The 26,257-nt window shown below is 42.5% G+C and overlaps 2 protein-coding genes across 2 annotated transcripts in view; both read right to left on the reverse strand.

The window, feature by feature from the left end:
• The window catches only part of Khdrbs1 (KH RNA binding domain containing, signal transduction associated 1), a 27,601-nt gene extending 11,486 nt beyond the window's left edge, over positions 1-16,115 (reverse strand). Inside the window, exons 1-3 of the mRNA XM_028887673.2 lie at positions 15,599-16,115; positions 3,094-3,218; positions 1,165-1,281 (exon numbers count right to left, since the gene is read on the reverse strand). Of these exons, the coding sequence (XP_028743506.1) occupies positions 1,165-1,281; positions 3,094-3,218; positions 15,599-15,980 (624 nt within the window). The 5' untranslated portion in view covers positions 15,981-16,115. The remainder of the gene's footprint in view (positions 1-1,164; positions 1,282-3,093; positions 3,219-15,598) is intronic.
• An 8,137-nt stretch (positions 16,116-24,252) lies between these two features.
• Positions 24,253-25,890, reverse strand: LOC114705665 (HIG1 domain family member 2A-like). The gene is made up of 2 exons (XM_037203345.1): positions 25,853-25,890; positions 24,253-24,820 (listed from the first exon to the last, which is right to left on the reverse strand). The coding sequence occupies exons 1-2, from the start codon at positions 25,888-25,890 to the stop codon at positions 24,520-24,522; spliced, it is 339 nt and encodes a 112-aa protein (XP_037059240.1). The 3' UTR covers positions 24,253-24,519.
• Positions 25,891-26,257: the final 367 nt, after the last annotated feature.

The following is a 26,257-nucleotide window of genomic DNA, read 5'->3' on the forward strand; positions in this document are numbered from 1 at the left end:
TAAAAGTTAGTTCCTCAGGCTGGAGAGATGGCTCAGTGGTTAAGAGCACGCACTGGCTGTTCTTCCAGAGGTCCTGAGTTCAATTCCCAGCAACCACATGGTGGCTCACAATCACCTATAAAGGGATCTGATGCCCTCTTCTGGTGTGTGTATACATAACAAATTAAGAAATCTTTAAAAAAAAAAAAAAAAGGCCCTTAATAAAAGTTTCTAGATTTTTAGCAGGCAAATCTTATCTATAAAGCTGACCCTAGAAGGAAGACCATTATGTGTGGTAGGAAGCTTCTTGTCAACTAACAGTTCACTGTGTAAGAGACTGTAGAATGAAAAAGGAAAAAACCTTAGGTGGGTTCTCTTTGTCAGGATAACTCATATTTACTTTTGATACATTCCTGTTGGCTAGAAATCAAATCACCTAACCCCAAACTCACCAGCCCTTAATACCACTGGTCTCATTATTTCCTGTCCCTGGAAAACAGGGTGGGCTGCCCACATGTTTGTGTCTTTAGTCTGATTTAGTATATATACCCAGTTCTCATGTCAAGTTTTCAGAGGTAAGTTTACCAAAGCTAACAATGTTACTTGGTTATATCATAATGCAGCCAGAGGGGGAAGGGTTGGGCTGGAGAGATAGCACAGAGGTTAAGAGCACTGACTGTTCTTCCAGAGGTCCTGAGTTCAATTCTCAACACCCACACGGTGGCTCATAGCTGTCTACATAACCACAGTCCTATGGGATCCAATGCCCTCTTCTGATGTGCAGATGTACATGCAGACAAAACATCCATATACATAAAATAAACACATCTTTAAAAAAATCATTAGGACATGTCTAGGCTCCTCCCAACATTGCCAAATGAGTGCTTATATGCAATGAAAACTTATAGCAGTCATATTTTATATGCCAGAGGGCACAGGATTAAAGATAGTGGTGAATGTCTTTAACCCCAGCACATGGGAGACAGAAGCAGGCAGATCTTTGAGACAAACCTGGTCTACACAGCAAGTTGCAGGCCAACCAGAAGCTACATATTGAGATACTGTGTCAACCCCTCCCAACCCCACACAAACTCCAAAATGTTTGCTTGCATAAAGCATCCATATCATATACTATTCAACTAGAAGGCACTAGGGTTTTATTTTGTCTCACTACTATGAACTTACCTTGGCTTTGTCTCTCATTGAACCCTTCCCCAAGACAGAGATCTTTGCACCAGTCTCCTCCTGAAGTCGTTTGATTGTATTTCCTTGTGGTCCAAGGATCTTCCCCACAAAATTGAACTGCAGAAAATTTAAAAAACAGAATTCTAAATGTACATACCTCTTTAAAAATTTAAACACACAAAATGCCATTTGATCTTCAACAACACCATAAAGAATCTTAATATATAAATATATATGAAATACCCATTTTACTCAAAATATATTGCAGCTCTATCATTAGTGATTAGCTTTAAGTCATGTAACTAAGAGTACAGTTCCTAGACCTGAATTTGGATTTCCTGATAAAGTTCACCACTCTTTCCACAACTTATTGCAATTCATAATAATGTATCGTAAACATTTTAACATGCAGAAAACTTTGTTTTGTTTCTCTGTGTAGCCCTGGCTGTCCTGGAACTCGCTTTGTCAACCTGGCTGGCCTCATACTCACAAAGATCTGCCTGTCTCTGCCTCCTGAGTGCTGGGATTAAAGGCCTGCACCACCACTTCCCATCAACATGCATAAATTTTTATTAGTAATCAGACAAGACATTGTACATAAGCAAGCAGGTACTCTACTTCTGAGCCACAACAAAACAAACGCTGTGCCCCTTGGTAGCATATATTGTAAGCTGAATATTAACTAACTACTTCCCTTTAAAAATGAGGAAGACTGGGTGGGAGGTGGTGGTGGTGGTGGTGGTGGTGGTGGTGGTGCATGCCTTTAATCCCAGAGCTTCCAAGGCAGAGGTAGGCAGATCTCTGAGTTCAAGAGCAGCCTGGTCTATAGATTGAGTTCTGGGAAAGCCAGGACTACACAGTGAAATCCTGTCTCAAAAAAATCAAAAATTAAAAAAAAAAAAAAAAAAAAAAGGACAAAGATGAAGCATTTATTTTTAAATTTTATATTTATTAATTTATGAGAGAGAAAGAGCAACCATGTGCACCAGTACACACGAGAGCGCCAGACAGCCACACTTCACATTGGTCAGGACAACTTGGGGAAGTTGGTTCTCTCCTATCATGTGAGTTCCAGAAATCAAACTCAGGCTTCATGGCAGGAACCTTTACCCACTGAACCATCTTGTGAGCCCAGACTATCACCTCCCCAAGACAGGGTTTCTCTATAGCCCTGGCCATCCTAGTACTTATTCTATAGACTAGGCTGGCCTCTAAAAGTTCTATTTTATTTGATTTACAGTCTAAGTCAGGGGCAAAGGAATGGTTTGTGGTTAACATTATTTGTTGCTCTTGCAGAAGATTTGGATTCTTTTCCCAATTACCTATAGCTCCAGATCCAAGGGAATCTGATAACCTCTTCTGGCTTCCTTAAGCACAAAGCACACACATGGTATACATAAAATATACATGCAGACACTTAGACATATAAAAATAAGATAAATAAAGATATATAAAGAAAAGTAAAAGGCTCAGAGGCAAAAAACGTAAAGAGAAATGGGATGATTTAACTTAGAAAAGCTGGCTAAAAACAAGCCAAGCTAAGGAAGGCCAGGCATTCATAAGCAGATTAAGTCTCTGTGTAATTATTTGGGAGATGGGTGGCTGGCTCCCAAAGAGTAAAAAAACCAACTCCAGTCAATCTTTTGACAAAGGGCAATGCTTTAAAGATCAAGAATTTTATTTTGGACCTAGAGCCTGAACAAACACGAAAAAGAAATTACTTTTGATTACTAAAAGTAACTGTGCTTCCTTCTTGACTATAACTATGCTATTAATTATGGACTTGGCTATTTTAACTTCCAGAAACAGGTACTTCAAACACAGTGAAGCTTTACAGATGGATACATGGCCACTCCGCGTCTTCATCGCAGCCAACATCACACCGACCTACACGGGTAACTCAGGGAAGAAAGCAGCTCTTACACTTACCTTTGGATACTGCTTCACAGGTATCAGCACCCGTTCTTTCAGCTTCATGTTCTTGTGAGAAAACAAATCCAAGTAATTCTCCTCGTCGTCTTTTTTTGACTCTCCCTTCTGAATCTTCTCAATTTCTGAATAAGAAAAACGGAACTTCATTTCTGCACTTTTAAATAAAGGCACCTGGCAAGACTGCTTAAAGTGGTATTATGGAGTACTGTGTAAAAAGGTAAACTGTTCAGAAGAATGTGCTAATTTTAGATAAGACTGGATAAGGCACCCAAAGCTGCAAGAGGCTGACTGTGGAACTGAATCCTACTTCCCACCCTCACCTGAAGTGTCTATGCCATTCATTCACATGTTTCTTGACTTAGGAATACATGCATTGGCCAGGCATGGTGAGACACACTTTTAATCCCAACACTTAGGAGGCGGAGGCAGGTAGATCTCCGAGTTCAAGGCCAGTATGAGCTATAGAGCGAGTTCCAGGACAGCCAGGGCAACACAGAGAAATCCTGTTTCAAAAAAAAAACAAAAAACAAAAACAAACAAAACAAAAACAAACAAAAAAAAACAAGTATATGCATTTACCTAAATTAATGCAATAAAATGGGAAAAAAGAGATATTTAAAAAAAAAAAAAAAAAAAAAAAAAAAACACGTGCTGGAGAGATGGCTCAGCAGTTAAGAACACTGACTACTCTTCCAGAGGTTCTGAGTTCAATTCCCAGCAACCACATGGTAGCTCATAACTACCTGTAATGAAGTATACATAATAAATAAATAAACCTGAAAAAAAATTAAAACAAATCAAAATCTCAAGCAAGAAAAAAATACAGAGGTGACTAAAGAGATGTCTCAACTATTAGGGGCACACATGGCTCTTCCAGAAATCTTGAGCTCAGCACCCATGGCAGAATGACTCTCGACCGCCTCTAATGCGCCAAGGATCCAAAGCAGTCTTTTGGACTGCATGAGCACTGACACAAATAAAAAACTAAAGAAAAAAATTCTGTATAAAAGCTGGGCACGGTGGCTGTTTCCAGCTAACTGACCATAACCAATCACGGATTCCTTTGTTTCTTCTCCAGTCCCACTGTTCCACTCTAGCTGAAAGTACCCCAATAAAGAAACAAAAATTACTATTTAAATATAACCACGGACAGCTCTAGTGCCACCCCACTATAGCAATAATGTTTTTGTTTTCCAGTCTTTAAGAGTTGCAAGACCTGTCCTTGCTCTGTCACATATTACTTGTCAACTTAGACAAGTTATTTAGCTGCTCTGAATATTTGTTTTCTCATTTATCAAATACAGGCAAAATCAACCTATACAGACAGAGTAACAATGAGGTGTATGGTGTGCCTGCCGGTGGTCCCAGCACTCAGGAGCCAAGCAGGAGGATCACCAAAGTTTGAGGACAGCCTAGGGTAAAAGAGATCTTTCCTAAAATAAGAAACAAAAGAAAATCAAAATCCAACCAACTAAAAAACAAAAGAACATATACTCAAGATCGAAGTTTATTTCTTACTATGTGGTAGTAATACATAGTTATTATCTAGACGAAACTCAATATCCAAAACAAGAAAATACAAAAAGTCATTTAAAAACAGGGAGGGCTCAAGTGATGGCTCTGTACTTAAGAGCACTTTCTGCTCTTTAGAGGACCCAACAGGTTCATTTCCCAGAACCCACATGACAGTTCACAACCATCAGTAACTCCAGTTTGAGGAGATCCAATGCCCTCTTCTGGCCTCCTCAGTTAAATACATACATGCAGGAAAAACATTCATACACCTAAATTTAAAAGAAAAACTCTCAACTGAAGTCTGACTGAAACAAAAATGCTCTCCGTAGTATATATGACAAAAAGTCTAGAGATAAACACACACCCCTAAAACCATCATAACCACCAAGGTCACAGACATAATCAGAGCGAAGGTACTTTGACTTTGCAGTTTCATCAAGATGGGAACTTTTTTTTTTTTTAATATTATTTATTTATTTAGAAGAGAATATCAGATCTCATTACAGATGGTTGTGAACCACCATGTGGGTGCTGGGAATTGAACTCAGGACCTCTGGAAGAGCAGCCAGTGTTCTTTACCTCTGAGCCATCTCTCCAGGCCCCCAAGATGGGAACTCTTGACTGTCCTGTTGCATCTCCCCTAAGTACAGGGCTCCTCTGTATTTCTTAATTACGGAGATGCAGTTAGGCCCTTCAGTTGTAGCTTAAGCAGAAACATTACTTAACCAGTACAAGAAGACTCAAAAGCTGGACCACAAAACTGGTGGTAGGAAGATTTATTTATATGCAATGTAATGTACCCATAAACATAGGGCCTCCCTATGACACAGAATTACTTTGATGTATTTTGAATGAGTTACTGTATCTTAGAATCCTTTTCCCATTTTTCCAATTTTTAAAAGAATATAAAGCATTTTAGAGAATTCAGAGAATAATGATGAATAAAATAAAACTTCAAGTTGAAGTAGGGCTGGGGAGATGTCTTAGCTGCACAAAGATAATGATATGAATTCAAGCATGCGCGCGCGCGCGCACACACACACACACACACACACACACACACACACACACACCTGGTTGAGGTGGCATGTGACTGTAATCACAGCTCTGAGGATGTGGGGACAGGAGGACCCCGGGCCTGCTGACCACCAGTCTAAATTAGTGAGCTCCAGGTTCAGTGAGAGACTATATTAAGATATAAGGTAGCAAGTAAAATAAATAACAAGAAAAAGCCCTGAGGAAGACACCAGACATTGACCTGATTCCATACATACATACAAAGGAGTCAAAAGCCTAGAAAGCAAGAGTAATAACCTAACCCTCCAACAAGGATCAGCATCCATATTTAGAAGAACTAAAATACTGTAACAAGTATTACTTCATTTTCCCTCAAAACCAACTCAGAGTTGCTGGTATATATCTCCAACTTATAAATGGGTTATTGGAAACTAAGTTAAATTACTTTTAGGTCACAAAGCTGCTAAAGTATCAGCAAACAGACTAAAACCTAGGCTTGGGGCTAGAGGTACAGCTCAGTGGTTAAGAGCATTCAGTGCTCTTGTATATAGGACACTGGTTCAGTTCCTAGTACTCACATGGCAGCTCACAACCACCCAGATGCTCTCTTTTGGCCTCCATAAGTACTAGGCAAATACATGGTGCACCCACATACATACATACATACATACATACATACATACATATATACATGCAAATCACTCATACACATAAGTCTTAAAAAGCAAAACAAGCCGGGCGATGGTGGCGCACGCCTTTAATCCCAGCACCCGGGAGGCAGTGCCAGGCGGATCTCTGTGAGTTCAAGGCCAGCCTGGGCTACAAAGTGAGTTCCAGGAAAGGGGCAAAGCTATCAGAGAAACCCTATCTCAAAAAACAAAAAACAAACAAACAAACAAAAAAACAACAAAAACAAAACAAAACAAAAACCCCAAAAAAAGCAAAACAAAAGCCCTAGGCATTTTCTAACCTTAAATCTCACATCCCAAAGCTGGGCAGTGATGATGCATGCCCTTTATCCCAGCACTTGGGAGGCACAGGCAGGTAGATTTCTGTGAATTAAAGGCCAGTCTGGTCTACAGAGTGAGTTCCAGGACAGCAAAGGCTACACAGAGAAACCGTCTCAAAAAAAAAAAAAAAAAAGAAAAAAAATCTCACATCCTTCCTGTGTTCTCTTAGTAGAGGACACTTTAAGCAATGAAGATCTAACTTTATAAAAATTTTGGGGTTGGGGATTTACTCAGTGGTAGAGCTCTTGCCTAGCAAGTGCAAGATCCTGGGTTCGGTCCTCAGCTCTGGAAGGGAAAAAAAAAATTTTACAATCTACATTTTTTTTTTTTTTTTTTTTTTTTTTTGGTTTTTCGAGACAAGGTTTCTCTGTGTAGCTTTGCACCTTTCCTGGAACTTGCTTTGTAGACCAGGCTGGCCTCGAACTCACAGAGATCCGCCTGCCTCTGTCTCCCAAAAGAGTGCTGGGATTAAAGGCGTGCGCCAAACTACAATTTATGCCTGATGTGGTGGCACAAACCTTTAATCCCAGCACTCGGGAAGCAGAGGCAGGTGGTCTATAGAAAAGTTCCAGGCCAGCTATACATACAGTGAGACCCTATTTTTTGCCCCTCCCACAAAGAAAAGAATTTGAAAAGGCTTACCCTAAACCAAATATGGTAGCACATGCCTGTGATCCCAGCACTCAAGAGGACTTCTGTGAGTTCAAAGCCAGCCTGAATTACATCAAGAACTTGGTCTTAGAAAAGGAAAGAGCAAAGAAAAGAAAGAACAACAACTAAAAAGATGTCTTACCCTCAGGCAAAAGCACTTTCTAGACAACATTTCTAAAAATGACTCCCTCAAATTAAGTTTGCCTGGGCCTCTGGAGACCTTGGATGTCCCAAGAGCCAAAGAAAGAAAAGCTAAGGGATAAACAACACAAAGATGTGACCCATCTGTTTGTTGGCCTGGCAATCATAATTTATCATATCTTATCCATGTCTTTGATGTGTCAGTTTTGGATTACTCATTATAATCAACACTATCCCCCATTTAATGGGCAAAGAAACTGAATACAGAAGTTATGAAATTTGTTGCCAAACTAGTGACAGACAGAACACTTGCACCAAGTCACTGTTTTGCAATAGTAGATTGAATTAAACATACAGCATTTTTTAAACTTTTACACATTTTTCTCCCTTGTATCCCCCTGTAAGCATCCAAAAATTGGATTATTTAATGCATCTCAGAATGAAGAACAGGGTTTTGATTGCTTATTTAAAGAGAATTTCAACCTCCAGAGGACAAAGATTATAGATATGCATAATCATGCATGCATACTGAGCTAGAACATACATTTTGAGGGATAGACAAAACTGAGTTGAATACTAGCTCTGCTACATCTATAAAGTGTGACCCTACTTTTAAAAGAGAATAAACCATGCATATGCTATGTGGATCCATGCCTTTATAATCCAGGCACATGGGAAGAAGCAGAAGGATCAGAAGTTCAAGGCTAGCCTAGGTTATGAGACCCTGTTTCAAATTACACCCCCCAAAACAAAAGAGGATAAAAAAGAAACAAGGTTAATATTAAATAAGCCTGGGGGGAAAATGGATTGGACTTAGTGGTTCAGGCCTGCAATCTTGCCTACCACAGAAGGCTGAAACAGAAGGATTTCAAGGTCAAGCCTGGAAATTTTAGTGAGATCTGGTCTCAAAATAAAAAGTTCAAGGAGCCAGGTAGTGGTGACACACGTCTTTGGCAGATCTGAGTTTGAGACCAGCCTGTTCTACAGAGCATGTTCCAGGCCAGCCAGGGCTACAGAGAAATTCTGTCTTGAAAAACCAAAAAGCAAAAAGAGAGCTGAGATTATAGAGTTCAATGGTAGAACACCTGTTTAGCATGCTACATACAAAGGCATTGGGTTCAATCCTCAGTACCACCAAAACAAATTTTAGAAACAACTGCATTGAGTAAAAACAGACTACCATATACATTATATTAATTAACATTTGATAAGAGATGCATACAGAGCAAGACAACAGTCAAGATTTTTCTTTTTCACTAAGGTGTCAAGACTGGCTTAGCAAATCTGTTCCAAAGAATGAAACTCTGTCATCCTCTAGCCTCTAGGAGCACTGTACCCTTCTGTTAACAATCTCTGGAATTCACAATCAAACTAAGTATCTTCAAATCTTAGTACAATGCTGGGCTGACACACATATGAACGAGACCTCCAAACCTCCGCATTCACGTATTATTTCCAGCCTTTACAACTTTTTCTGTCAGTGTCATCTTTCGGAAACCCAATGATCTTTGTGTAAAGAACCTTTGTCCATAATTTTTATTTACCAAACCATTTCAAGTAAGAACACCTAGCATATTAGGTTCCTAACCTTTTCTTTGGTGAGGGGGGTCATGGGCCCCTTCAAGAATTTGAAGAAAGGTGCAAGCTAACCACCCCACCCCACAAATACACAAGGTCATAGTATGTTACATGCAATACTGGCTAAGAATGGAGAAAATGGCCTGACAGTGATGGCACAGTGGTGGCCCATGCCTTTAATCCTAGCACTCGGGGAGGCAGAGGCAGGTGGATTTCCGAGTTCAAGGCCAGCCTGGTCTACAAAGTGAGTTCCAGGACAGCTAGAGCTACAGAGAAACCCTGCCCAGAACTTTTCCATCTCCCCGCCACAAAAAGAATGGAGAAAATGTGGATACTGGCTTCCCCTAAAGCCTGAGTTTGGAATCCTTGTATAGGAGCTCAATTCTTATAAGTAAAACCCAATTATAGCATATTTATCTTGGCTTCCCAAATTCTTTCATTAGGGAATGTCTTTAAAGGGTAGGGATTTCTCTTTTTTCTTTCTCTTTCTTTTTTTTTTTTTTTTGGAGATAAGGTTTCTCTGTGTATCCATGGTTGTCCTGGAACTCACTCTGTAGACCAAGCTGGCCTTGAACTCACTGCCGCTGCCTCCCAAGTGCCAGGATTAAAGGCATGTGCCACCACCCCCTTAGGGATTCTTCTTTAAAAAAAAAAAAAAAAAAAAAAAAAAAAACTATTTAAATGCACTCTTTTTTCAATAATATTTCATTTTATGTGTATGAGTGTTTTGCTTGAATGCATGTCTGTGAACCACTTGTACGCCTGGTGACAGTGCAGGCCAGAAGAGAGCATCATATCCCCCAGAACTGGAGTCACAGTTACACAGCTGTGAGCCACTATTAGGTTGCTTACAACTGAACACAGGTCCTCTGAAGAATAACCAGTGCTCAATTGCACAGCTACCTCTCCAGCCATATTTTGCCTGTCCTATGTATGTATAGCTCATACCTGGTATTCAGAGTGACCAGAAGAGGGCATCAATCAGATCCTCTAGAACTAGAGTTACAGGCTGTTACACAATAAAATCTGGACGCTGCAAACTAAACCAAGGTCATGTACAAAAGCAGGAAGTACTCTTTTGTTGTTGTGTTGTTGTTTTCCAGACAGGGTTTCTCTGTGTAGCTCTGGCTGTCCTGGAACTCGATTTCGAGACCAGGCTGGCCTCAAACTCAGAGATCCGCCTGCCTCTGCCTCCCAAGTGCTGGGATTAAGCAGGAAGTGCTCTTAATTGCTGAGCCATCTTTCCATGCCCATGCTACCTTATTTATAGGTTTCCCCATCACTTTTTTCCCAACATCAGTAACCACCAATCTGTTTTCCATCCTTACTGTTTTTTCAAGAATGCTAGAATCAAGTGTGGTAGCACTCAAAAGACTGAATTTCACTAAATTCACAAGTTCAAGGCCAGCCCAAGCTAGCAAGATCTTGTCTCAAAGAAAATGATTCATTAGCAGGGTGGCAGCACACATACCTTTAACTCCAGCACTCAGAGGCAGAGGTAAGGGGATCTCTGTGAATGAGACCAGATTGGTTTACAGCTAGTTCTAGGCTAGCCAAGGTCTCCACTGTGAGATCCAGCCACAAAAAAAAAAAAAAAAAAGCCAGGGCTTTACACATGCTAGGAAAGCATTTTACCACTCAACCATACATGGCTTTTTTTTTACATTTTCATTTTGAGACAAGTTCTCCTAAATTCCCAGGCTAGGCCTGAACTCTGTAGCTCCAGCATGCCTTGAACTTGAGATTTATTTGCCTTGGCCTCCTAAGCAGCTGGGATTAACAGGCCTGTACGAACAGGCCCAGCTCTGTTACTGAGCTTTAAGGAATTAGCGCTCTGCTTTCAAGTGAAATGTCAGACTTAGCCAGAGTTGTACAAACTCCTTCTAACTCAAGGTCTTAGCCCATTCCTTAGTCTTCAATGTCTTCCTATCTCTAAAGACTTTTAACTGTTTACCTTCATTTACTCTTTTAGCTAATTTATATTCTAATAAAGGCAAAACATTTTTCTCCCCCACAACTCCCCAAAATCCCTTGCTGTGCTGAACATCAAACACAGGGCCTTGTACATGCCAAACAAGCATTCTACCACAGAACTATACTCCAGGCCTTCAAGATAGAAAACTAAATCTAGTTGTAATCAGTTTACAAAATGCAAAAACCAAGTTAATAAAAAAGTCTTCTCTGTAGCTTTAGTCTCCCTGCTCTCCAAGGACATGGCACACAATTCTTCTGATTCAAATAAAGATCTTCTGTTGACTCTTATTCTGCTCAAACTGTTCACTATTTGAGTCATTTATAATGTCTACTTTCCTAAGTGTAAAAAGCACTGACAGACTAGAATTCTTATGTGCATTTCCCTGAGTCAAGGGGAAAAAAAAGTCTAGCAGGGTGGTGGTGCAGGCTTTTAATCCCAGCACTTGGGAGGCAGAGGCAGGTGGATCTGAGCCAGCCTGGTCTACAGAGTGAGTTCCAGGACAGTCAGGGATACATAGAGAAACCCTATCTCAAAAACCAAAAGAAAAAAAAGTCTAGCATGGATAGGTAACTGAGTCTTTGCAGATCTATACTTTATCTATCATCACAGCTGAACATCAATTTGGCCTACAGCAGCAGCAGTAAGTCTGTCTATGTTCTGTATTCCTCAGAATTTTCCCATCAAAGTAATTTATAAGAGTCTGAGGCCACTCTGGGCAGCACCCTTCCAAGACACAGGGGGTTGGGGTGGGGGGAGTGGTAAAAAAAAGGAGACACAAGATCATTGCAAATCAGGATGCTCAACAAATACAGTTACAGCTGGGCTTGGTGGCTAATCCCACTCAGGAGGCAGAGGCAGGTAGTCTGGTGAGTTTTGAGGCCAGCCTGGTCTACACAGTGAGTGCCAGGACAGCCAGCACTGAGTAGAAAGACCTTGCCCTCATTACTCCTCACCACACACACTCGTGTGTGTGTGTGTGTGTGTGTGTGTGTGTGTGTGTGTGTGTGTGTGTATGATAATGCATTATTAAACTACTAGTGCACCAGAAGCTAATAAACATAAAATAAACTGGGCAAGGGTCAGGGAGGGCTGTGTGGTAGTAACAGGAATGGTAGTTCTGGGTCTCACTGCACTTTATTGAGAATGGACAGATGCCTAAAAAGGCAGTCTTAAGTGTTGGGCTCTGCTCTCTAGTGTTCTTTATCTGAGCCTTTTCATTCTCACTTCCCTTCTATCACTCTATACGTTCCCATAGTTTTCTCATTTTACCCAGTTAGAGCTTCCTTTTTAAATGTCAATTTGTAGTAGGTAGTATATAATGAAGGAGTCAAGAAAAACTTTTAGGTGATGGAGGGGAAAAAAAGAGTCAAGTGTGTGAATCAAAATGTAGACTGATTGTAAATCCTGTTTGTGCTACTAATTTAGTTTAGCCAACTATTATCTGTAATGTAATAAGATTATATTCTCAGCCATGGTGGCATATGACTTTAGTTCTAGCACACAGAGGCAGAGGCAGAGGCAGGTGGATCTGAGTTCCAGGACAGCAAAGACTTGACAGAGAAACCCTCCCTAGACAAAAAAAAATTATTTTCGCATAGTCCTTATGAAAGGTAAATAAAGAATAGAGAGATGGCTCAGTAGTTAAGAGCACTTACTGCTCTTCCAGAGGACATGAGTTCAATCCCTACATCAGGAAGCTCACAAATGCCTGTAACTCTAGATCCAGAGGATCTGATGCTCTTTTCTGGCTTCCAAGAAGCACCTGTATATACATGGCATACACACACATGTGCACACACCTAAATAAAAATAAATTAGGAAAAAAAGTTAATATACTCAATCCACTGCCAAGCACAGTAAACATTAGCTGTTTTTCCTTTCTTGTGATCTGTCTACAGCTTAAATTCAGTCTTCTTTCTCACATTTTTCCTTTTTCTGGATTATTCAGAAATATCATTAAACCTGGCCAATAATCCTCTAACATTGAGAAGAAGGCAGAGGGCCGGGCGGTAGTGGCGGTTATGACTAACATAACTCTGCACTTGGGAGGCAGAGGCAGGCAGATCTTTGTGAGTTCGAGGCCAGCCTGGTCTACAGATCGAGATCCAGGAAAGGTGCAAAGCTACACAGAGAAACCCTGTCTCGAAAAACCAAAAAAAAAAAAAAAGAAGAAGAAGAAGGCAGAAAATAGTTGAAGTTGGAGAGCAGCCTGGGCTACACACAGACCTTGTGTCACACAAAACAGGCTGGGAAAGAACTCCAGTGGTAAGATGCCTGTTCAGTGTGAGGATAACAAGTTCACAGCCTGCCTAGGCTATAAAGTGAGTCCAAAGCCAGTTTAAACAAGTTAGTGAGACTGTCTCAAAATTAGTTTTATGGGCTGGTGAGAGGGTCCAGAGGGTAAAGGTGTTCTGTTCTGTTGATGTCAAGCTTCACAGATGATCTGAACTCTTTTTTGATCTACCCCAGCATGGTGGAGAGGAACTGACACCCTAAGTTGTTCTCTGACCTCCAAGTCAACCTTTATCAGAGACATTTTTCAGTCTGCAGACACTTGTTCTCAGTCAACCAAACACTGGTGTTTTGTTGTTTCAAGTCAGTATGAAAAAAAGTATAAAAGATAGCCTGAATGTGAAGATCAGTTAGTAGAGTGCCTATCGTGCATAAAGCTCTGTGTTTGATTCTAGGCGCTGCACAAACTGAGTGTGGTGGGGCACACCTCCCAAACTCTGGAGGGAGAGGCAGAAGGAACAGAAATTCAAAATCATCCTTGGTTACATAGTGAATACCAGCACACCTCCCAAACTCTGGAGGGAGAGGCAGAAGGAACAGAAATTCAAAATCATCCTTGGTTACATAGTGAATACCAATCAGCCTCAGCTACATAAGACCTATCTAAAATTTAAAAAAAAAAAAAAAATTAAGGAAAAATATGAAAATTCTTATCGGTAAATAACTTGTCTGAATATAATGAACAGAAACCTAAGAACCAAGCCTCCCAGCACTCTGGGAGGCAGAGGCAGGCCAATCTCTTTGAGTCTGAGGCTAGCACGGTCTACAGAACAAGTTCCAGGATAGCCAGAAAAACACAGAGAAATCCTGTCTCAAATCCCCGGCTCCCCCCAAAAAAAAGAAATTAAAAGAAACATAGGAACCCGAGTATGTACAGCATAGAGGGCACTAAGCTGAAATGCAACCAACTGCTCTAAACATTTTTATTTACTGACACGGGTTTTGTTTTCACTGTGCTTTAAGACCCTTTATTGTTGTTTTCATGTGTCTGTAAAGAAAACCACGTCCTTAAATCATTCTAGATACATGACCCTTTTGCAATATAAAAACAGTAAAGCCCCTTCACCAATGCTGGGAGATAGAGAATAAATGAAGGAAAGTGGTATTTTCCTTTTACTTCATTTCAGATTTGTATTTGAGTGCCTGTAGGACAAGAGAGCATCAGATCCCCTGGTGCTGAAGTTACAGGTGTTTGTGAGCCACGTGATGTGGGTGCTGGGAACCGAACCCCTGCAGAAGAGCAGAAAATGCTCTTAACCGCTGATCCATCTCTCTCTCTCAGATAATGGTATTTTCACAATGAACTGTCCACAGTATCATTCTGGCCAGAGTCCAACTTACTCATCAGTGAGACGGACTGTGGGTTTTTATATGCTTAATAAGGTTTAGATATCATAAAAAATACTTATTAAAACCATGCCTTAACCACAAGTGAAGGTCAAGCAGATGGTCTGAATAAGAAAACTAAGTCACTGAAGTCAAGAGAACTTGCTAGTCTGCAGAGAACAAAGGCTACCTTTCTTAAACTATCCCTGCTCAAGCCAAAACTAAAGCAAGAACACCGATTTCTCATTCATCTCGCGCTAAAGAGCCTGCGGTCCCTTACCTCCCTCGATGATTTCTTCCCACGGTCTCCTGGGTTACTTTCCCTACTTTTGCATGCTCGCAAAGACACGTTTTAAAATAACGGAGACAAACCATCCGGGTCTGTAGCAATTCTTATTCGACAGGCCGAAGTGGAAATACTCGGCTAGAGAAAAAACTCAAGTTCCGATTCTCTCGTCGCTCCAGCCTCTGAGTCACTTAAATTCGAGTTCCCGCTAAGTCCCGCACCGCTCGGCCGACCGTGCAGGCGGCGGACCGGCACTCCGGCCCTCCCTCCCAGTTCCTCCCGGTTCCGGCCGTCTTTCCCTCCTACACCCCGAATCAAGGCGCCCTCCACCACGCGCGAGCAAAAAAGGTTTTTTTTTGTTGTTGTTGTTTGTCTGTTTCCTCTTTGGGAAAGCGGGGAGAGAGGGTTCATTTCTGGAAAAGATCTGCTCGTTGGCGCGCTGGGCAACTACCAGAGGAGGAGGCAGGGTCGAGAATGGGGCGGGAGCACAGTACTATCCATCAAGCTCTCCGCGCTCGGGGATCGCCAGTCTCCTCCGGGCCTCATGCAGCAGGGCTCAGAAATCTCTCCTCACCCCCTGAGCCCGGGTGGGACTTGTGGGTCCAGGCTCGCCCAGGCCAGGTCGAGAAGGTAACTCTCGCTGCCCGGGACCCGAGGGGGCGGGAGCAAGAGGAACAAAGCGGCGGCCACCCACCGCCAGGACCCGCTTACCTACGGACAACAGCTGCATGGCGTGAGTGAAAGACGGGTCGAGCGAGTCCTTCTCAGCCATGAGTTCGGGCAGGTACTTATTCTCCGGCTCCATCTTGGCCGCGGCTGTAGCTGACGGGGGCAGCAGCGGGGTCGGCGCGGACCCCACGACAGTCGCGTCGGGACCCGTGGCCGAGGGAGGCAGCAGCGGCGGCGGCTGCGTGGCGGGTGAGGCCCGAACGCCCCCTCGGGGCCCACCTCCGCCTCCCCGGGACCGGTGAGGCAGCGGCGACGGCCGTGTCGGGGTCTGACGCACCGACGGGTGGACACCTGAGGGGTCCATGGAGCCGCTGCGGCCCGAGGACCGGGTCAGGCGCGCGGCAGGGTCGTCCCGGCGCTGCATCGGCGAGGCTGTGTGGCGGGGCGAGCGAGGGAGCGACGCGGCGGCGGCTGAGGCCCGAGCGGCGGTTGGCGGGGGTGGAAGAGCGGGAGCGACGGCGACCGAAGCCGACCCGAGCGACCCAGCGAGAGAGCACCGGAAATGAGGCGGCGCGCGTGCGCAGGCGTCTACCGGCACCGCCCTTGAGTTTCTCCGCGGAGAACAAAGTCCTCAGTCGGGCCACGGCGCCTGCGCCGACTGAAGACGTAGCCTCCCCGCTCGGGCTTCGAGTTTACTGCGGCTGCGCGGGCGCCAGCCGCCTTCGTTCGCTTCTTTTTTTTTTCCCTTTTCCACGTGACGCGGCGCTAGCGGTACACGTGTCTCCTCCCCCCCCCTCCGCCCCCCGACACTCAGGCGGAGGGGGCCGGGGCTGTGGAATGTCTTTGTCTGCGCGCGGGCCCGCCGAGCGTGGGGCAGCGGACCTGTGCTTCGTGGGCCACGCCTCCTCCAACGGCCGAGCCTCGGGAGATCCCTGCAGAGATGTGCTACGGGGAGGAATCGGAGGGCCTCCCCCCCTCCGCCCCTCCGGCTAGGAAATGAAAGGAACGCTTCTGGGGACCCAGAGACGAGCTAGAGGGTTAAAGCGATGTGAGGCCCCAAGACAGGGAAAGGCTGCCCCAACGGGATGGGAAGATGGGAGCACTGGGTGAGGCTGATCCAAGGAGTAAGTGGCAGGCGGGCGTGAGAAAGGGAACCCTGGAGGGAGAAGTAGAAGACTAAATGCCACTTATTACAGGACTGCTACCCAGAAGGGTCAATCGGAGACTCAAAGGCCGAAGAAAGGGGCTCCAGACCCAAGTAGGGCATCCAGGAAGTCGGATACTAAGCTTTCCACGATAGCAGGTTCAAAACTGGCGAGAGAATTCTTTTAAAGGATGCATTTGGGGTCGGATCCGCAGGTAAATCTGCTTGTCTCCTGCGTTCTATCCCCAGGCCCTCAATGGTGGAAGGAGAGAGCTGGCTCTCACAGATTGTCCTCTGACCTCCACACTCACGCTGGGGGCAGATTAAGATGTACCGTCGTAGTGTGCACCTGCGCTGAGGAGGGACAAACACAGGAGAACTACCGCAAAAGGGAGCTCCAAGCCACCGAGGGTATCGAAGGGACACCCAGTCCCCGCAAAACAAACCAAGAAGCATTTTGGTCAGATTAGACAGAGGGCACACCTGCAGGCCTAGCACTGGCGAGACTGAGGCATTTTAGCGCATATATTTTGTTGCCTTCTGCTTATTCTGTAAAAAGCTGATCACAGGCCCAGTCAGTCCTTAATCCGCGATGGCTGGATAGTTCTCATGCTCCTACTGCTGGTATGAATACTGGCTCCTTCATAATGGATTGTACTACACTCAAAACGGCAGAATCCACACACACACACACACACACACACACACACACACACACACACAGAGCTGGGGCCAAATTCGGGGCTTTGCGCTTGCTAGGCAAGAGCTCTACCACTAAGCTAAATCCCCAACCCCATTTCACCGCAGAGTCCTGGCTGGCCTGGTACTCCCTCTGTAGCCCAGGGTGGCTTTGAACTCACAGCAATTCAGTCTCAATCTTCAGAATGCTGGGATAAGAGAGATAAATCACCATGAGACAGGCACTTACTACTGCTCTAGAGACCAGGGCACGTAGTCTCTGAGGTATTCCCCTCATCCTGAGGCGCCATATGCAGATGGAGCCCAAATCTCTCCCTTAAAAGCCTGAGGCTGAGATGTCAAGGTGGTTCAGCCGGTTAGCATATTGTCAGGCCTGATTGTCTGAGTTCGGGCCCCAAGACCACAGGGTGGGAGGAAAAACGTGACTCTCCAAAGCTGAGCTCTAGTCTCCATATGTATACTGTGACACAAGAACATAGACACAAATAAAGATCTAAACAAAACTTACAACTTCCATGAATGTCTATTAACTCAGCTTTAAGATGCTAAGTTACTGAAAAGCTTGAGTGTTTTTGTTTGTCTTTTTTGTTTTGGGGCTTTGTTTCTTTGTTTTGTTATTGTTTTTGAGGCAGGGTCTTACTACATAGCCTTGGCTAGCCTGGAACTTGATATGTAGAAGTACACACAGAAGTCCACCTGCCTCTGCCTCTGGAGTGCTAGGATTAAAGGGATGTGCCACCACAACCACCTGAAAAGATTTCTAAAATGCTATTTTATAAATTTTTATCCCTTTTACGGTCACCTAACCAGGTGTCTCCAGCATTTGGGGTTGAGTTGCTCCTTGAAACTAGTCATTGAAAGCATTCAAGAAAAGCCACCCCAATATATTTTGCTTTGATACATTGCTTACCAATAGGCAATCTGGTTAAGGATTTCTAAATGTCCTTATCTGTCTAAAGACAGAGCCTTCAATAATAACTCATTCATCAATTCTCTCCTCAGAGAGTTCTACCACAAACTTTTATCACAGGAAGGGACACCTCCCATCACAGAGACAGACTGGTACAAATTATTACACACTTTTTTGTTTTCTGGACAGGTCCTTGTTTGTCCCAGAGTAGCCTCAAATGTACCACATAGCTTGATGATGAGCTTGACTGGATCCTCCTTCTCCATCCCCCTAGATGGGATTACAGTTTTCCACAACCAACCCCCTGCTTTTGCTGCACTGAGAATCTATCTTTGGGCTTTCTGTATGCTAGCTAGGCAAGCATTCAACCAACCTGAGCTACATTCTAAGCAAAGTTATGAATATTAATTTTATATAATTCATATAATAACCAGTTCTGATGACCATTACTGGACCTTTGGAGGGTTATGTTTTGTTTTTATAATGCAGTATTTTTTTTCATTGTTATTTATTTTTCTATTATCAGCTTGATACAGTATAAATTCTTATCCTAACAGTGAAATGTTTCATTGAGGCTTGCCCAATAATTAAGCAAAACCAAAACTTATTATAAGCCACAGTCATCCTAGTCTGATTGTTCTTTGCTTTATATCTAGTATCCACTTATGAGTGAGTACATAGCATGTTTGTCCTGGGTTTGGGTTACCTCACTCAGGATGATATTTTCTAGTTCCATCAATTTGCCTGCAAATTTCATGCTAACATTGTTTTTCTCTGCTGAGTAGTACTCCATTGTATGTATGTACCACATTTTCTTAAGCCATTCTTCAGTTGACGGGCATCTAGGTTGTTTCCAGGTTATGGCTATTATGAATAGTGCTTCTATGAACATAGTTGAGCATGTATCTTTGTGGAATGATTGAGCATTCCTTGGGTATATGCCCAAGGGTCTTGAGGTAGATCTATTACCAATTTTCTGAGAAACCGCCATACTGATTTCCACAGTGGTTGTACAAGTTTACATTCCCACCAACAGTGGAGGAGTGTTCCCTTTGCTCCGCATCCTCTCCAACACAGACTGTCATTAGTGTTTTTGATCATAGCCATTCTGACAGGTGTAAGGTGGTATCTCAGAGTCGTTTTGATTTGCATTTCTCTGATGATTAAGGATGTTGAGCATTTCTTTAAATGTCTTTCAGCCATTTGTGATTCTTCCTTTAAGAATTCTCTGTTTAGCTCTTTAGCCCATTTTTTAATTGGATTGTTCAGTATTTTGATGTCTAGTTTCTTAAGTTCTTTATATACTTTGGAGATCAGTCCTCTGTCAGATGTGGGGTTGGTGAAGGTCTTTTCCCATTCTGTAGGCTGTCTTTTTGTCTTATTGACCATGTCTCTTGCCCTACAAAAGCTTCTCAGTTTCAAGAGGTCCCATTTATTAATTGTTGTGCTCAGTGTCTATGCTGCTGGTGTTATATTTAGGAAGTGATCTCCTGTGCCAATGCGTTCAAGAGTACTTCCTACTTTCTCTTCTATTAAGTTTAGTGTAACTGGATTTATGTTGAGGTCTTTGATCCACTTGGACTTGAGTTTTGTGCATGGTGACAGATATGGATCTATTTGTAATCTTTTACATATTGACATCCAGTTATGCCAGCACCATTTGTTGAAGATACTTTCTTTTTTCCATTGTATAGTTTTGGCTTCTTTATCAAAAATCAGGTGTTCATATGTGTGTGGATTAATGTCAGGGTCTTCAATTTGATTCCATTGGTCTGTATGTCGGTTTTTATACCAGTACCAAGCTGTTTTTATTACTATAGCTCTATAGTAGAGCTTGAGGTCAGGGATGGTGGTGCCTCCAGAGGTTGCTTTATTGTACAGGATTCTTTTAGCTATCCTGGGTCTTTTGTTTTTCCATACAAAGTTGAGTATTTTTCTTTCAAAGTCTGTGAAGAATTGTGTTGGGATTTTGATGGGGCTTGCATTGAATCTGTAGATTGTTTTTGGTAAGATTGCCATTTTTACTATGTTAATCCTACCTATCCATGAGCATGGGAGATCCTTCCATTTTCTGATATCTTCTTCAATTTCTTTCTTTAGAGATTGAAAGTTCTTATCAAACAGATCCTTCACTTGTTTAGTTAGTGTTATTCCAAGGTATTTTATATTATTTGTGACTATTGTAAAGGGTGATGTTTCTCTGACTTCTTTCTCATCCCTTTTATCATTTGTGTATAGGGCTACTGATTTTTTTGAGTTGGTCTTGTATCCTGCCACTTTACTGAAGGAGTTTATCAGCTGTAGAAGTTCCCTGGTAGAATTTTTGGGGTCACTTATGTATACTATCATATCATCTGCAAATAGTGAAAGTTTAACTTCTTCCTTTCCAATTTGTATCCCCTTGATCTCCTTTTGTTGTCTTATTGCTCTAGCTAGAACTGCAAGTACTATATTGAATAAATATGGGGAGAGTGGACAGCCTTGTCTTGTTCCTGATTTTAATGGAATCACTTTGAGTTTCTCTCCGTTTAATTAGATGGTAGCTGTTGGCTTGCTGTAAATTGCCTTTATTATGTTTAGGAATGTTCCTTGTATTCCTGATCTCTCTAAGACCTTTATCATGAAGGGGTGTTGGATTTTGTCAAAGGCTTTTTCAGCATCTAATGAGATAATTATGTGGGTTTTTTTTTTCAGTTTGTTTATATGGTGTATTACATTGACAGATTTTCATATGTTGAACCATCCTTGCATCCCTGAGATGAAACCTACTTGGTCATGGTGGATAATTTTTTTGTTGTGTTCTTGGATTCAGTTTGCCAATATTTTGTTGAGTATTTTTGCATCAATGTTCATGAGGGAGATTGGTCTGTAATTTTCTTTCTTTGTTGCATCTTTGTGTGGTTTAGGTATCAGGGTAATTGTAGTCTTATAAAAAGAGTTTGGTAATGTTCCTTCTGTTTCTATTGTGTGGAACAATTTGAAGAGTATTGGAATTAGTTCTTCTTTGTTCTTTGAAAATCTGGTAGAATTCTGCACTGAAACCATCTGGTCCTGGGCTTTTTTTTTTTTTTTTTTTTTTTTTTGGTTGGGAGACTTTAATGACTGTTTCTATTTCCTTAGGAGTTATTGGTCTATTTAAATAGTTTATCTGGTCTTGATTTAACTTTGGTATGTGGTATCTATCCAGAAAATTGTCCATTTCTTCCAGATTTTCCAATTTTGTGGAGTGTAGGTTTTTGAAGTATGACCTGATGATTCTCTGGATTTCCTCGTTGTCTGTTATGTCTCCCTTTTCATTTCTGATTTTGTTAATTTGGGTGCTCTCACTTTACCTCTTGGTTAATTTGGCTAGGGGTTTGTCTATCTTGCTGATTTTTTCTAAGAACCAACTCTTTGTTTCATTGATTCTTTGTATTGTTCTCTTGGTTTCTATTTCATTGATCTCAACCCTCAATTTGATTATTTCCTGGCGTCTATTTCTCCTGGGTGAGTTTGTTTCTTTTTGTTCTAGAGCTTTCAGTTGTGCTGTTAATTCATTGGTATGGGATTGCTCCATCTTCTTTATGTGTGCATTTAGAGCTATGAATTTTCCTCTTAGCACTGCTTTCATAGTGTCCCATAAGTTTGGGTATGCTGTACTTTCATTTTCATTGAATTCTAGGAAATCTTTAATTTCTTTATTTCTTCCTTGACCCATTGGTGTTTCAGGTGGGCATTATCCAGTTTCCATGAGATTGTAGGCTTTCTATAATTTTTGTTGTTGTTGAAATCTAACTTTAAGGCATGGTGGTCTGATAAGATACAGGAGGTTATTCCAATGTTTTTGTATCTGTTGAGATTTGCTTTATGACCAAGCATGTGGTCAATTTTTGAGAAGGTTCCATGGGGTGCTGAGAAGAAGGTATATTCTTTTGTGTTAGGATGGAATGTTCTGTAGATATCTATTAAGTCCATTTGAGTCATAACATCTGTTAGGTCCTTTATTTCTCTGTTAAGTTTCAGTCTGGTAGATCTGTCCATTGGTGAGAGTGGTGTGTTGAAATCTCCCACTACTAATGTGTGGGGTTTGATGTGCAATTTAAGCTTTAGTAATGTTTCTTTTATGAATGTGGGTGCCTTTGTATTTGGGGCATAAATGTTCAGAATTGAGACTTTATCTTGGTGGATTTTTCCTGCGATGAATATGTAATGTCCATCCTGATCTCTTTCGATTGATTTTAGTTTGAAGTCTATTTTATTAGATATTAGGATAGCTACACCAGCTTGCTTCTTAGGTCCATTTGCTTGGAAAGCCTTTTCCCAGCCCTTTACTCTGAGGTAGTGTCTGTCTTTGAAGTTGAGATGTGTTTCTTGTATGCAGCAGAAGTATGGATCCTGTTTTCTTATCCATTCTGTTAGTCTGTGTCTTTTTTTTTGTGTGTGTGTGTGTGTGTGTGTGATATATATTTTTTATTTTACAATACCATTCAGTTCTACATATCAGCCATGGGTTCCCCTATTCTCCCCCTCCCACGCCCTCCCCTTACCCCCAGCCCACCCTCCATTCCCACCTCCTCCAGACAAGTCCTCCCCCCGAGGACTGTGATCAACTTGGTAGACTCAGTCCAGGGAGTCTGTGTCTTTTTATAGGTGAGTTGAGACCATTGATATTGATGGATATTAATGGCCAGTGATTGTTAATTCCTGTTTTGTTTTTTTGTGTGTATGTGGGGGGGGGTGTATTTTTTCTTCTTTGGTATTTGTTGGTGTGGGATTATCTACTGCCTGGGTTTTCATGGGTGTGTTTAGCTTCTTTAGGTTGGATTTTTCCTTCTAGTGCTTTCTGTAGGCCTGGATTTGTGGATAGGTATTGTTTAAATCTGGTTTTATCATGGAATATTTTGATTACTCTGCCTATGGTGATTGAGAGTTTTGCTGGGTATAATAGTCTGGGTTGGCATCCGTGGTCTCTTAGTGTCTGCATAAGGTCCAGGACCTTCTAGCTTTCATGGTCTCTATTGAGAAGTCTGGTGTTATTCTGATGGATCTACCTTTATATATTACTTGGTCTTTTTCCTTTGTGGCTCTTAATATTTTTTCTTTGTTCTGTATGTTTAGTGTTTTGATTATTATGTGGCGAGGGGACTTTATTTTTGGATCCAGCCTATTTGGTGTTCTGTAAGCTTCTTGTATTTTCATAGGTATTTCTTTAGGTTAAGAAAGTTTTCTTCTATGATTCTGTTGAATATATTTTCTGTGCCTTTGAGTTGGTATTCTTCTCCTTCTTCTAACCCTATTATTCTTAAGTTTGGTCTTTTCATGGTGTCCCAAATTTCTTGGACGTTTTGTGTTACGACTTTTTTGTCTTTAGTGTTTTCTTTTTTTTCAGGAACTGAGGACCGAACCCAGGGCTTGTCTAGCAAGTGCTCTACCACTGAGTTAAATCCCCAACCCCTAGTGTTGTCTTTAACTGATGAATCTATTTTCTCTATTGTGTCTTCAGTGTCAGAGATTCTCTGTTCCATCTCTTGCAATCGGTTGGTTATGCTTGCTTCTGTAGTTCCTGTTTGTTTAGTCAGGATTTCTATTTCCAGCATTCCCTCAGTTTGTGTTTTCTTTATTGTCTCAATTTCAATTTTCTCAAACTCAATTTCAAGTTCCAAATCTTGAACTGTTGCCTTCTTCTAGCCTGCAGGCATACATGAAGACAGAACACTGTATACACAATAAATAAATCTTTTTAAAAATTTTTATTTATTTAAGCCGGACATTGGTGGCGCACGCCTTTAATCCCAGCACTCAGGAGGTAGAGCCAGGTGGATCTTTGTAAGTTCGAGGCCAGCCTGGTCTACAGAGTGAGATCCAGGAAAGGCGCCAAGCTACACAGAGAAACCCTGTCTCGAAAAACAAAACAAAACAAAACACAACAAAAAAATTTAAATTAAAATAAATTAATTAATTTTATTTTTTTACAAGTGTATTAAGGTTTTATTAAGTAAGTAGTTAAGGGGACGCATCACAAATTTTTAGTATGCAACCCAATTGAAGTGAATCTGGGATTTCGGGAGGGGATGGGGAGGAGGCAGAAATCAGTCACAAAAACCGGCCACTCCCTCACCCAAATGACAATAGGGTACTGTCAGAAAAGGACAGAATAAATCTGACAGGGCTGTTTGTTGCTCCTGGGTTTTATAATGATTTCCATGGAGCTTTCAAGGCCCGGCCATATACTCAGGGTTGAGACTTCATAGCAGAGGCCACTAGTCCCAACAAGATGGCTATGACCGTGAAACCCTGGGCAGTGATCCGGGTGCGCATCATTATCTGGGAGCGATGGCTCTGGCCGCGGTGGAAGCAGTAAAGGCCGTAGGAGAGGGCAGCCGCCGTACCCAGACAGCCTATGGGGACCAGTGGGTTCTCACGGGTCTTGCGAATAAATTTCTCCTTGAAGCTCTCTGAGTTGCTGTACACCGTGGGGCTGAAGCCCTCGATGACTGGGGTCTTGGATGGATTGAACGACGCCTCTGCCCCTCTGCCCCTCTGCCCCTCTGCCTCTCAGGTGCTGGAACCAAAGGTGTGTGCCACCACACCCAGCTTAAATATTTTTTAGTTTTTTGTTTTTAATTGTGTGTGTGTGTGTGTGTGTGTGTGTGTGTGTGTGTGTGTGTGTGTGCGTGCAGTTTTGTGCACATAAATACAGTGCCCAGAGAGGCTAGAAGAGCAGAAGAGGGAGTGGGGGCCCCTGGAGCTCGAGTTCCAGGAATAGTCAGATACCCTATGTGGATTCTGAGACTTGAACTTGGTTGGGTCTTCTGCAAGAACAGAATGTGCTCTTAGTGGCTGAGCCATCTCTCCAGCCCCTAAGACCTATTTTTTTAATTTAATTATGTATTTTATGGGAGGTGCCTTTGGAAGATGTAAGACTCTTAATTGGCTTTTATTTGTGGTTCTAGAATCAGGCAACACCTTCTTGCATAAGACAGAGTGAGTGTTCCCTCCGAAAAGACTGGTTTCTGATAATTGCAATGAAGAATGCAATGTGACAAGTGCTAAAACACAGGCGAAAATGAAGTGCTACCGAGTTCAAAGCAGAAGGTAGATTTGAAGCGGGAGAAAAGTTCCAGGAGAGAGGAAGTGTGAATAAATGAGCAGAAATGAAATGTGAGAGCTGCTGTCAGGGAGTAGAAGTAATCCAATTTCAGAGCGGAGGAATAGGTAAATAGGTGGAGAGAGCAAATCCAAGAGGAGGGCGAGGGGAGAGGAGGATTTATGGGTCCCCTGCAATTCCTGTGTGCTTCCGTCCATGAAAATCCTGGGGGATGGTGTTACAGATGGTTGGCGTGTCCTTGCTCTGTAATGAGATGCCCAGATACAGGAACCTTGAGCTGAGGCTGATAAAACTTTGATAAAGACGTGGCTGGGAAGGAGCTGGGTGGTGCTGGCTGCGGGTTTTTCAAGACTGGCATCACTAGTTACTGCATGTGTCCATCAGAACATCCCGAAATACATTTCATATACATACAGTTAAACAAAAACTAAGAAGTTGCCCAGCATTATGGCATACCTTCCCTTGCTTTGAAAGTAGAATCGAGGGGGCTGCATGAGGTCTTTTTCCTAGAGAGAGAATTTTGGTTGAGGAGGCTGCTGTTCTAGCCACTTAGAAACATGGGGTGGGGCCTAACCCCAGGAGGGTTCCCTGGGGGCAAGGGAGTGAATCCCATCCCTTGAAGCCTAGAGGTCCGGACTTCTCCAGCTTCAGTTGGGGGTGACAGAATCATGAAAAGCCTGCCTGTGGAGCAAGACAAACAAATGCAAACCCTGCTGTGGGGGTTTGAATAAGCCATCCCCTGTGGTCTCAGATATTTGAATGCCGCCCTCGGTTGGTGCTGCTGTTTGGAGAGGATTAGGAGGTGAGCCTTGTTGGAGGAAGTGTGTCACTGGAGGGGGACTTGGAGAGCTTAAAAGACTC

Source organism: Peromyscus leucopus, chromosome 2 (genome assembly GCF_004664715.2).
Source record: "Peromyscus leucopus breed LL Stock chromosome 2, UCI_PerLeu_2.1, whole genome shotgun sequence".
Classification (NCBI taxonomy): Eukaryota; Metazoa; Chordata; class Mammalia; order Rodentia; family Cricetidae; genus Peromyscus; species Peromyscus leucopus.